Genomic DNA, 13877 nt, shown 5'->3' on the forward strand with positions numbered 1-13877 from the left:
ATACATAAATGAATGAGTGTGGCTGTGATCCAATAAAATTTTCTTTAAAAAATTAGATGGCAGGCTGACGCATAGGCCATAATTTGCCAAACCCTGCTCTAGAGTATTCTGAGTCCAGACTCCCAACACAAGCATTCTGCCCATAGCCACTCACTACCTTCTTAAGACTAACAGTCTTAAATCCAGTGACAGGAATCAATCGCTCATTAGAGTTCAAAGAAATTAATAATGTTTAACATAACTATTCTTTTACAAATTAGGAAAAACCCATTTGCTAAAGCAAAAGCTTTAACAGTGCTAAAGCAGATGGAGCTAAAGCAGATGGAGCTTACAGTGTCAAATCTATTGTTATCTGGCTCATTCTTCTAAAGCAAATAACTCAATGCATAGCCTACAGATCTTTACAAATCTCAAAGGCAACACAACCAAGACAGAACTCTTAATCTCTCTCTTCCAGATTTCTCCAATTTAGGAAATGGTCCACTAGCTATAAGACAAAAATAGAGGCATCCTCTTTGATTTCTTCCCCTCGCCCCGCCCCCGCACTCTGATCTAATACAACTGTAAACAAACAAACAAAAAAGCTATCTGATGTCACTTAGGTCTCGTTCTTGTTACCTCCTAAAGAAGCCTTCCTAATCTATCTAGCCATCTTAACTAACCTACCACCTTGTTTATTATCTGCACAGCGTTTACTTCTATCATATTCTCTTAGTTATTTTTTGTATTTATTTATTCACTTAGTGTCTGTTTTCTGACACTATCCTGTCCCCACCCTAAGTCCCTATCACATGTACCTCTACGACCCCTGCCCTTGCAGAATGTAAGCCTCAGGATACAGGAACCTTTTATGTTAGGCAGGACACTCTACCCCGAATGCCTACAACAATGTCTGGCACACAGTAGATACTCAGTAAATACATGCATACACTTACTTAATGGAAGAATGAATGGATCATTATCTAAAAGCCCATCTCTCTCAAATTTGTCCTAGAAAATGGGGTTCTTGAAGCTGTATAACTAACTAAGCAACAAGCTGGATTCTCACATATTATAACACATATACTTAAGGACACTCTCATTTTTAGAGATATGAATGTTATATCGTTTACCTCCCTTCCTTTGTATGTCACCAAAGCAGCCAGTGGTTTGGCGTAAAATCTGCTGTAGGAAAATCCCAGGCAGCCGTACATACTGTTTGCTGTGAGCTTCAAAGCCTTCTGTCGAATGTCATACTGCAGGCCACACAAGGACAAAAGACAAACAATAATATTTTCAAGTGCTTAAGCATTACATTAGATGTCTTTCTAAATGACCAGTGAGGAGAAACCCTCAATATCCCTGGGAAAAAAAAACAAACAAAAAACTCTTAACACACCCAACCTGTCCTCCCAGAGCCACGATTTCCCTGACTTCCTAGAAGGGAGTAAACATAATCCCCAAAGCTCCAGAAGTCAGAAGAATCTTGCCCAAATACAGCTTTGAAAATAGAGGCACCTTCCATTTTGAGGCACTCTCCTGTTCTTGAATGGTTTTCTACCCACGAATGTAAAACAGGCACTCATGCATTTGCCCACAGCAGCATGTTTAAATCATTGCCAGATAATCAAATTCTAAAAGCTGAGTCTGTCACTCAGATGTCTCTTAGTGAAGTTATACCTGAAGAACAAGGTCTGGATTTAAATCGTGCTGCTTCATTAGTTGTTTGACTTGCTTTCTCCGCTCTACCAGTTTCCGGATCTCTCTGGGCAAAATGCCCATTTCTAAGCCAGGATCCGGCAGCTCAGGGATCTGTTCTTGTTCTTCATCCTGATGAACACAACAGAAATTTCAGACAAATCAAACTTTCATGAAATACATTTCTAAAACACTTTGTGGGAGCTTTACCTCATGATCACATCTTGAAAAACTACTTTCTTGTAAAGGTCTACAATACATGGGTGGTAAAGAAAGAGCAGAACAGGTTGCAGACCAAGCCAATACTGCCCAGCATCTCCCACCCCTCTAGGTAATGAGAAATGTTGACATCATGTAAAGGGGTGAATTTTTGCACGTGCCCTCTCTTCTCTTCAACACGATTGGGGAGAAACATGTTTGGGAAAATTGTTTTTAAAATAAAAACACTAAAAGAGAGGCCTCTAGGATTAAAAAAAAAAAAAACAGCAACTATTGTTTTAAGTCATGTATACTACCAAACAAAATGCTGTAATTTCTATGGAAAATCACAGCAACTACTATAAATGTTTTAGACTAAAAAAATAAGTCTAAACATAAAATCAGCAATTTTAAATATATTGTATTGATTATGCTATTAACAGTTGTCCCATTTGCCCCTTCATTCCCCTTCACCCTGCACACCCTCTCCCACCCACATTCCCCTTTAGTTCACGGTCATGTGTCATAAGTTCTTTAGCTTCTACATTTCCCGTACTATTCTTGCCCTCCCCCTGGCTATTTTCTACCAACCATCTATGCTACTTATTCTCCATAACTCCCCCCCCCTCCTTCTCCCACTCCCCTGTTGCTAATCCTCCATATGATCTCCATTTCTGTGGTTCTGTCCCTGTTCTAGTATTTGCTTAGTTTTTGTTTTTGTTAGGTGTGGTTGTTAATAATTGTGAGTTTGCTGTCATTTTACTATACATATTTTTTATCTTTTTCTTAGATAAGCTCCTTTAATATTTCATATAATAAGGGCTTGGTGATGATGAGCTCCTTTAACTTTACCTTATCTGAGAAGCACTTTATCTGCCCTTCCATTCTAAATGAAAGCTTTGCTGGATAGAGCAATCTGGGATGGAGGTCCTTGCCTTTCATGACTGGGAATACTTCTTTCCAGCCCCTTCTTGCCTGTAATGTCTCTTTTGAGAAATCAGCTGATAGTCTTATGGGAACTCCTTTGTAGGTAACTGTCTCTTTCTCTCTTACTGCTTGTAAGATCCTCTCCATATCTTTAATCTTGGCTAATGTAATGATGATGTGCCTTGGTGTGTTCCTCCTTGGGTCCAACCTCTTTGGGACTGAGCTTCCTGGACTTCCTGGAAGTCTGTTTCCTTTGCCAGATTGGGGAAGTTCTCCTTTATTATAATTTGCTCAAATAACTTTTCCACTTGTTCTTCCTCTTCTCCTTCTGGTACCCCTGTAATTCAGACGTTGGAACATTTAAAGATGTCCTGGAGGTTGCTAAGCCTCTCCTCGTTTTTTTGAATTCGTATTTCTTCATTCTTTTCTGGTTGCATGTTTCTTTCTTCCTTCTGGTCCACTCCACTGATCTGAGTCCCAGTTTCCTTCCCATCACTATTGATTCCCTGTACATTTTCCTTTATTTCACTTAGTGTAACCTGCATCTTTTCATGTAATTTGTGACCAAATTCAACCAATTCTGTGAGCTTCCTGATCACGTGTTTTAAACTGTGCATCTGATAGGTTCGCTATCTCATTGACAGTTGTATTTGCTCTGGGGTTTCATCTGTCCCTTCGTTTGGAGGTTTGTTTTTTTTTTTTTTTGGTCTCGTCGCGCTTGTTACATAGTGAGGGGTGGAGCCTCAGGCATTTTCCGGAACCGGTTATTCCACGTTGCTGTGCTACGACACTGTACGCGGGGGTGGGGTCAGAGAGGGAATAGCGGGGGTTGCTTGCTCTCTGTCCGATCCGAGTCCCCTCTGCTGCTTCCCCCAAGCAAATTGGGCCTTTCTGGTACTGATTCCCACGTGGGTGGGCTTGTGTATGTTCTAGGACCCCATGGGTCTCTCCAACGAACTCTCCTGTGAGGCTAGCAGTGTCTCACGACACCACAACCCGCCCCCCCTGCCCCCGGTGTTTTCAATCCGTGTTTTGAGGCTTTATTTCCCGGTGGCTGGAACTCTGGGTTGCATAGTTTATCTCGCTCCCCAATTTTGCCTGGTTTATCTGTGTGTGAATGTGGGACCGCCTGGTCAGCCAGCCACCTCGCGCACCTCACTGGGTCTGGCTGCTGCCACCCCATGCCCAGGGTCTGCCAGCCACCACCTACATGCCCAGGGTCCGTCTGTTGCCTTCTTGCACATCCGAGGTCCGTCAGAGCAAACTTCTTTTAGCAATTGGGAACACATATTTAAATAGGTCATGACATTTCTAAATATTAACACATACAGGGGTGGGCAAAGTAGGTCTACAGTTGCAAGTATATGAAACAGATTATTCTTGTATATTACTTATTAACATTGTATTATTTCCCACACAAACAACTGTAAATCTACTTTCTCCCACCCCTGTATATATTCCTTAGCATATATGTAGTACCTTTTATCTATAAATTGCTTGGTAACCAGTAGAAGAATAGCAACATTTTAGAAAAGCAACCAGCTGTCTTCTGTATTAAAATTTACAGCAGGGAAAAGCATTAGACCATTTTTCTCAAGCTTCCATTAGTTCTATTAACAGGCTGCAAAGAAAAGCCAGACACATTTGCCCTTTCAAGGATTCAGAATTAAAAATAAACCTCCTGGCTGAAAGTATGTCAAGTCAATGCCACTTGATAACTCGGCTTTTTACAAAATATCTAATTTTATAAAGATCAATACCTTCCAATGAACAACCTTACAATAGTAGCAGGGACTTACTGTTTTTCCAGTATAGCAAACGATGGTAAAAAACCTCTTAAAAAGATCTTGGTATACATTCCAATTTATTTACAGCAACTATGAAGGTTAGATAAAAAGTACACTGAAAAGATTTGCAGTCAGTAAATTTATAATCCATGGCCAGATCTACCACCAACAGCATGGCACTAGCTGTTCTGAAGACCAAATGACTACGCGGAAAAACGAGACGGAACCTATAAACTTCTAGATGTATAGTATTTCATAGATGACCTCTAAGGTCCCTTCCAACTCTGAAATGATTCTATTATATATCCAGAATCCAAACTGGAAAGCTCAAATAAAACAGTAGCAGGGGAGAGAGAGTGCTAGATCATGATAATTATGACAACGCTAACACCGTTGCAAGACAGAGCCCAGAGTATATCATTAATCAAATGCAGTCCCCACCTTTTGGAGATGTTTACCTAATACTGTCTCTGTAAAATTATCCTTTTGCCCCACAGAAAGGCCCATCCTTAGTAGCCATGTTTGTACTCCATGAACCCACTCCTGTGGTCACAGCTGATGGGACCAAGCGGGCTAGACAAGCTTACAAGATTCTCTCTGCTGAGAGTATGGAACTGGGACCGAAAACCAGCTCCCAGTGGAACTGGTTTTAGTGCGTGGAACTAAAAGACATGTAAATTCAGGAGCTAGGAAGCAAATACACATCTTCTGCCATGTGTACAAAGAAGCAGAGAAAAACCATATACAAAGATAGTATGTTAATTTATATTTTTTATTTTTTATGGCCACAGAATCAAATCTAACCAATTTCCCTACTGAAGGCCAACTGTATAAGCTTTATATATAAATTATTAAGCCCGACATGAAAGTGTTGACTGAAGGATCAGTGGTTAGATTAAAATCCATGTGAGAGAATTCAAAAAGATCCTTTTAAAAAGGTTGTTTAGTGAGTAGAATCATTAAGCAATGCTTTCATGGAAAAAATTTAAAAGACTGAAAATACCAAGTGCTGAAGATGACGGGGAAGAACTCGCACACAAGGCTGATATAAGTGTAAAATGGCACAACTACTTAGGAAACCAATTGACAGGTTCCTTTGAAATCAAACATATACTTCCTACACAAACCAGCAAATCCACTCCCTAGATACTGACCACCCCCCTCCATGAAAGCACACATCCACAAAGAGATCTGTATAAGAATATTCACAGCAGCTTTATTAATAATAGCCAAAAACTAAAGACAATCCAAATGCTCATCTGAAGAGAATAAAGTGTGGGATATTTTTTAGCAGTAGGAAGGAAATAAGTACTGATAATGCAACAACATGGATGAATCTCAAAAACTATGTTGAACAAAAAAGCCAGACACAGAAGAGTACACACTGTGTCACTCCATTTACAGGAAGTTCTGGAACAGGCAAATTCAAGCTATGGTGATAGAAGTCAGATCGATGGCTGACATATGGGAGAGGGGACTGACATACCAAAACTCACGGATGAAGCTAAGGCAGGACTTACAGGAAAATTTACCATTGTAAATATGTGTATTACAAGAGGAGATCTGAAATCAATCATTTAAACTCCTACTTTAAGCAACTAGAAAAGGGCAAACTAAACCAAATAAAGAAGAGAAAAGAATAAAGATTACAGCAGAAATAAATGAAACAGAGAACTAGGAAGCAATAGAGAAATCAAGGAAATCAAAGGTGCTTCTTTCAAAAAGACCAATAAAATTGACAAACCTTTGACTATAGTGGCAAAAATCAGAAATAGAAGAGGGATATCACTACTGACCTTAAAGAAGTAACAGTGATTATAAAGGAATACCATAAACAATTTTATATCAACAAATTAGATAACCTATATGAAATGGAGAAATGCCTAGAAAGACACACACAACTGAAACTGACTCAAGGACAAAAAGCAAACTGGGGAGGGGAAGAGTAGTGGAGGGGACATGGGGACAACTATAGCTGAACAACAATAATAAGAAAATCTGCAAAAACCTACAACAAGAGATTAAATTAGTAATCAAAAAAAAGAAAAATATTAAGACCAGATAATTTTCACTGGTAAATTCTACAAAATAGTTAAATAATTAATACAAATCCCTCACAAACAAGACCTTAAAAAGAGAGGAAGAGGGAAGGGGAAGGAGGGGAAATGAAGGGAAAGGAGCAGAAAGGAGGGGAAAGGGAAATGTGGAAGGGAAGGAAAAGGAAAGGAAAGGAGGGAACACTTCCCAACTCATTCTATCAGGCCAGTATTATCCTAATACCAAAACCAAAGACATAAGAAAAGACAACTACACACCAACAGCCCTTATGAATCCAGACAAAAAACTCCTCAGCAAAATATTTATAAGTTAAATACAGCAACACAGATAAAAGATCATACACCACCAAGACCAAGTGGGATTTATCCCAGAAATGCAGGTTGGTACAATACCCTTTTGTGATAAAGAACTCTCAACAAACTAGAACAAACTAGAATAAACTAGGAATAGAAGGGCGCTTCCTCAACCTGATAAAGGACATCTATGGAAAGTCCATAGGCAGCATCATTCTTAATGGTGAAAGACTATATGTTGTCACCAAAGATCAGGAACAAGCCATGGGTGTCCGCTCATGCTCTTCCATGTAACATTGTACTGGAGGTTCTAGTTACGGCGGTTAGGCAAGAAAAAAAAATATAAGGCATCCAGACGGGAATTTAAATGATCTTTATTCACAGATGACATAACTCTGTACGCAGAAAATCCTCAGGAACCCACAAAATTGCTAGAACTAATGAATGAGTTCAGCAAGGCTGCAGGATACAAGATGAACACACAAAAATCAGTTATTTTTCTATACACTGGCAATGAACAATATAAAAAAGAAATCAAGACAATGAATTTACAGTAACACCAAAAAGGATGAAATATTTAGGAATAAATTTAATTTTAATTAGTGTAAGAATTGTACATGGAAAACTAGATAACATCATTCAAAGACATTAAATACAGGAATAAATGAAAAGACCCAATTTTCATGGATGGGAAGACTCGACATTGTTAAGATGCTAATACTCCCCAAATTGATCTATAGATCCAATGCAATGCCCATCAAAATCCCAGTGGCTGTTTCTGCATAAATTGACAAGATGATTCTAAAATTAACGAATGTGATATATTTCCATATAATGAAATATTCAGCAGTAAAAAGGAATGAAATACGCTTTCAAGATTTAACACAAATTTTGAAAACTGTATGCTAAGTGAAATAAGCCACACACAAAAGATCGCATATGATTCCATTTATAGGAAATATCCAAAACACACACATCCAGACAGGCAGAAAGAGTGGTGGTTGCTTGGACCTGCAAGGGGTGAAGGGAGTGAGGGAAGTCACCAGTAAAAGGTAGGGGGTCTCTTTGGGGAGTAATGAAAATGTCCTAACATAAACTGTGGTGAAGGTTACAAACTCTGTGAGTACACTAACACCTATTAAATTGTACACTTCAAATGTGTGAATTGTATGGTATGTCAATTACATCTCAATAAAGCTGTTAAATAAAAAAGGCACAAAAGTACCATACTTTGAGTGACCTTCTACCCAAACCCTCCCCCCTTTGGGGGACCACTAAGAAAGGACATAATGTACCTTTCAGGGGAGAAAACTAAATGCTAACCCCTTTGGTTCTCTTCTTTAAGTACTACTTTTAAGCCCTGGCTGGCGTAGCTCAGTGGACTGAGCACGGGCTGGGAACCAAAGTGTCCCAGGTTCGATTCCCAGCCAGGGTACATTCCTGGGTTGCGGGCCAGAACCCCCAGCAACCGCACATTGATGTTTCTCTCTCTCTCTCTCTCTCTCTCTCTCTCTCATCTCCCTCCCTTCCCTCTCTAAAAATAAATAAAATTAAATTAAAAAAAAAAAAAAAAAGAAGAGCTTTAAAAAAAAAAAAAAGTACTACTTTTAATCTCGGTTTCAGGAGCCCCAAGTTGAACACCAACCTCTGTAACTCTCTGCACCTCTGAAGCAAGTCTTTGCACTGTTGTAAAACAAATGTTGAATTCTTGAATGATGGAAGGATATAAACTGTTGAAGTCCAGAAGCAAAATGAACTTATCATAAAATCCTGCAATAAAAAAGCCACATTATAAAGTCTTTAAAAAAAAAACGGATTTAACCAAAAACATTACATTAGAAGCACTAAATGCTGAAGTATATTAGAAACAATATACTATCCAGAGCTCTGAGGTAGATGAAAAGTAAAAAGGAGTAAGCCTTACCACTCTACAAAAAATGACATGAACTAGAGTGAAAACTCAGGTCACAAAAAGAGATTCTCTCTTGCCTTGAAACCAGCTGCAACTGGCTCCTTCCCCAGAAGTTCCCAAAGGACACCATTATGACAGGCAAACAGCTTCCGTATCTATTACTATAGACACATTTATTTCAAAAAAAATGTGAAATTCTCCTTTAAGCAAGCATTCCCTCCCACCTCTGCTCGAAAAATATTTAGCAAGCTCTACCACAATGAGTGGTTATCTACATATTTTTTTACTATCAAATTTTCAAAGAATAAAATGAGCAGTACAGTTACCTATACACAAACAGTGCTAAAACTGGATAGGAGATGGCGTATGTCAGTACTGGAACGATCCACCCTTTTTACTTGCAAATGGTGAACAGAAAGGTACTATACTTCTCTAGGACATTTACAAAGAGTTTTCTTCACCTTAAGAAGAAACTGAATAAAAGTAAATGTCCACTAATAAGACAATAATTCTAACAACAAACATATTAAAAGCTTACTCTGTGCTGGGCACTACACTAAACAATCACTTTTAGTCTTTAAATCTCTGTGGTAGATATTATTCTTATCTCCATTTTACAGAAGGGAAACTAAGGCTTACAGAGGCTAAACAGGAAGCCCAAGTTTATATAGCCAGAACTCAAGCCCAGATCTACCTAACACTAAAGGACAACTGGACTACTGATCTGTTTCATTACAACAGATTAATTTAAAATATCTCCTACTCAAAGTTCAAGTTACTTGATAAAATTCACATTTATTCCTGCACAACAATGTGAATATGCTTAACACCACTCATCTGTACACTTAAAAATGATTAAGATACTAAAAAAAAAGATTTTCTACTCCATGTACCACAAAACATCTTCTTTGTATTTCATAACAAAAAAAGTTATTCTCCTGTTATAAAAGGTGTTCAGTTTGGTGGTTACTGTCTAAACTTTTTGATTTTGCCATTCAATGTAATGTTATTTGAGGTCTATTTGCTAACCTATAAGTCATGTCTTCCAGTTTCTCAAGCCTAACTTTGCATTAAGAAATTCCTTAACACCAGGGCAAGCCAGTTCAATGCCCAACCTTACCGACTTTAGGATCCAATACCAAGCCTCCAGCATAAGCTGCTTTTTTACGTCCTTTCTTGTATTTATTGGCATCTCCATCAATGTCTTCATCTTCATCTCCCTAATATCAAATGCAAAGATAACTTCACCAGTCATCAACTAATTATCTAATTAAGAAGATTGAGGGAGGTGGGGAGGGCTGGGGGAGTTGGCTGGGATGGGAGTAAAAAAACAGAAAACTGTACTTGAACAATAAAAAAAAAGAAGTTTTATGATCCCCTCTTTTTCCAAATGCAGTATACAGTTTAACAAACATTCTTTACTTTTAGTTAATGGTCCTACCTGTGGGGAAAGACTGTTATTATAATTTGTTCATGAAGCCAAAAGAATGCCAAGCATGGTAGTTACCAAAACAAATACACCGCAGAGCTAATAAATATGCAAATTTTATTTTAAAATATTTCTGAATTCATAGAAACTCACTTTTTTTAAATGAATGGATACTAGAAATACAACTCTTCGTATTATGTAAAAATTGAGATTGTAGGAGTCCCCTTAAATCATTAATATTCATGATGTAAAAATACAAAATTATTTTATGTAGATATTAACATTATTCTCATTATTAATATGGACACCTTAAAATAAGTAAGTCCAGCCCTGGCCAATGTGGCTCAGTTCATTGGAGCGACGTCCCTGTGGACCACAGGGTTGCAGGTTCCATTCCTGATTGGGGTGCGTATGAGAAGGCAATTACTGTTTCTCTCTCACAACGATGTCTCTCTCTCTCTTGCTCGCTTGCTCTCTCTCCCCCCACCCACCTTCCTCTCTGTCTCTAAAAGCAATGAAAAAATGTCCTTGGGTGAGGATAAATTAAATAAATATGTCCACACTGAAAATTTATTCCCAAGTAGTTAATTGTCAACATTCAATGCCACAGTGGAAGTTAAATTTCTCAAGTCAATAGTCCCTATACCAATTGTGATAATGTACATAAAACAAGCAAATACAAGAACCTGAACCATTTTAACATTAAATTCCCATTCTGAAACAACTGCTATCAGTGCCAATAGAACAGCAGCTAACTAAGTTTTAGTTCCATTGTGATGGAGGCCACTGTAGAAACCCGACTGTGGTGACCTTAAATCCTACTACTGTGTAAAAATGTAACAATGCAACACAAAAATAAAGGCTCACAGGTTTAAGGAAATAAAAGATATAACTGGCATGTAACTTTGGGTAGGGCTAAGGTGGCAAAATGCTTTCCATGTATGGTCACCCATCAGAGAGACCTAATGCCTCCCTCAAAGAAATTTCCCATTTCATAATTTTTAAAAAGATTTTATTTATTTTTAGGGAGGGGGAAGGAAGGGAGAAAGAGAGGGAGAGAAATATCAGTGTGTGGTTGCCTCTCATGTGCTCCCCACTGGGGACCCAGCCCATAACCCAGGCATGTGCCCTGACTGGGAATTGAACCAGCGACCCCTTGGCTCACAGGCCAGCACTCAATCCACTGAGCCGCACCAGCCAAGGTCCTATCTCATAATTTTTATCTGTACAGAGAAAAAGTGGAGAAGGAAATGACCACACAAACACAACAGAATAAACTTGACTCAGTTTCTACAGTATACAGGGGATTAATTATTTTGTCAGATTTTATCACAGCAAAAAAAAAAACAAAAAAAAAAAACCAAACCTATAAGGTAATAAAAGGGGGGGATAAGAAAAGGCAAAACACCATACAATTTTAGACCAACCAGTTTTTGCTGAGGCTTCCTGAAAATCTGCTTGTCGGGCACAATATAGTTGTTTTCATAAAATGCATGAAGCAACAAGAACTCATTACGCTCAGCTCGTCCACCCATCAGCGTCCTAGACTATTAAACAGAATTTCTTTTTTGAAATTTGAGCTCAAAATCACAACAAACAAGAGCAACTTTGACTTGGTAAATTTAATCATAGCACCTGCTTCAAAATCATTCCTCTTAACAAGGGCTGTTTTTTTTTAAGGGTACTAAATTATTTCTAGCATTTTCTCTAAGCATTATAGTTAAAAGGAGACAAAGAGAGCCTAAAATACTGACAACTTGGGCTATTTCTTTACTCCCAAATGGACCATTCCACAAATGAAACACATCCAGATGTTAGAGATGATCCTTATGTTCACCCAAATTTCAACATACTGCACCTGGTTTTACTCCCCTTCTCCCAACCAGTTCTTCATTTTACAAAAGAAGCCCAGCTTTCAGAATACAAGTTACTCATTTTATAAGGATGAATTTAGACTCATTATCATGTAACAACTACCCCAAGAAAACACTGAATTCAACAGGAAATGCTTTTCCCCCCTCTCTAAGTTAAATTTACCATAATGTTCCCAGCGATGTTAGTGATCTGCAATGCTAATGGAAGAACATTTAGCTCACACATGATCTGCAAAATGAACCTGGCATCTTTCCAGGTGTGTTCCAACAGGTACAACAGATGAGAAGATTCACTGTACAGAAAAGTAAGAATGAAACAGAATCAAGTAATTAAAAGAAACAATGGCTATAATCAGAACTCCATAAAATACTACAAAAATTTTTGGTATAGGTAACCAGAGCAACGTCACCTTGGCTTTGGAAATATTTTAAAATAAGGTTGGTATAAAGCTAGTAATTCACTCATGACATCGATCCCAGTGCCTTTCTCCAAATCTCAAAAAAATCCCACAAGGATAAAGTTACATGTTAACTGCAACCTGAAAACCACCTGAATCCTTTCATTCATTCCATCTAGTAAATATGTCTCGCTTGCCTCCTATGTGCCAGGTATCCTGCCCGCAGGGGACTTCTGTCCTCATGGGGAAGACAGAGTATAAATAACAAATTCAATATATGGTATGTGATATAATGCTAAGTTACAAAGAAAAAAATAAGAAGTAAATGGAATATTATCAGGAGAAGAGGCTGAATTTTCCAATAGGGAACCAGAGAGTTCACTGAGAATAACTGGGTATCTGAGGGAAGAACATTCCAGGCAGACAAAACAGTACTTTCAAAGGCCCTGAATTGAGTGCGAATCTGGCAGTTCTAGAACCAGGAAGGCGACCAAATGGCTGAAACAGAATGACAGAGAGAACAGAAGATAAGGACAGAGTTAATGGCAGAGACACACTGCACAGGACCTTGTAAGTCAAAATAATGACTTTGGTTTTTACTCTGAAACAGAAAGTCACTGGAAGATTTCAAGCAGAGTGCCATCTCTGACTTAACTTTAGCAGGGTAATCTGGTTCTGAGGTTGAGAACAGAAAGCAAAGTGTCAAGGGCAAAAGCAAGGAGACCAGTGAGAAAGGTAATACAGCACCCAGTTAGCCAGGGGAAAGAAGGGTAGTGGTTCGGCCCAGGGTGAGTTCAATGGAAAAGAAAATAAGTGGTCAGATCTAGACATATTTTGAAGATAGAGCTGTCAGAATTACCTAATGGAAAGAATGTGAGATATCAGAGAAAGGAATCATGAATACCTCAGAGGTTTGGGGCCAAGGATGACTTAGGAGGTTTCCAGCAGTGTGGAAAAAGAAAGAGTAACCATAACTAAAGGAAAGACACAAGAGGAACCTAGTGGAACAGATCAGGGGCTCAAGTTAAACGGGAGGTTCGTATTAGACACCAAGTAGAACAGGCTGGTAGACACAGGAGTCTGGACTTCAAGGGAGAGGTCTAAGCGGAAGGTATGCAGGGGGGAGGCATCAGCACCCACATGGAATTGAAACTTCTGAGACTCGGTGAGAGAGAAAAAGTGCAGTCAGAAAGAGAAGCAGTCCAAGGACTTGGGGGGTATGGTAAGAAAACAAGGAGTGGCCCAAGGGTAGAAAAAACTTTATTTAAGAAATAAGTGCCAAGTTTCAGTTATACAAAATACTAGAAATCTGATGGATAGCAAT

General features: G+C 38.6%; 1 protein-coding gene and 1 non-coding gene across 4 annotated transcripts in view; both read right to left on the reverse strand.

Annotated features, from left to right (window-relative positions):
* POLA1 (DNA polymerase alpha 1, catalytic subunit) overlaps positions 1 to 13877 on the reverse strand; it is a 295619-nt gene that overhangs the window by 241390 nt on the left and 40352 nt on the right. For all 3 annotated transcript variants that reach the window (XM_045855968.1, XM_045855967.1, XM_045855969.1), the window contains exons 21-26: positions 12319 to 12448; positions 11709 to 11828; positions 9973 to 10072; positions 8586 to 8710; positions 1660 to 1809; positions 1113 to 1235 (exon numbers count right to left, since the gene is read on the reverse strand). In XM_045855968.1, the coding sequence (XP_045711924.1) occupies positions 1113 to 1235; positions 1660 to 1809; positions 8586 to 8710; positions 9973 to 10072; positions 11709 to 11828; positions 12319 to 12448 (748 nt within the window). The remainder of the gene's footprint in view (positions 1 to 1112; positions 1236 to 1659; positions 1810 to 8585; positions 8711 to 9972; positions 10073 to 11708; positions 11829 to 12318; positions 12449 to 13877) is intronic.
* Positions 9217 to 9346, reverse strand: LOC123830164. The gene has a single exon (XR_006787722.1). It is a non-coding gene; the product is annotated as a small Cajal body-specific RNA 24 (non-coding RNA).

The sequence above is a fragment of the Phyllostomus hastatus genome, unplaced genomic scaffold, assembly GCF_019186645.2.
Source record: "Phyllostomus hastatus isolate PE091 unplaced genomic scaffold, TTU_PhHast_1.1 phas_scaffold_12, whole genome shotgun sequence".
NCBI lineage: Eukaryota > Metazoa > Chordata > Mammalia > Chiroptera > Phyllostomidae > Phyllostomus > Phyllostomus hastatus.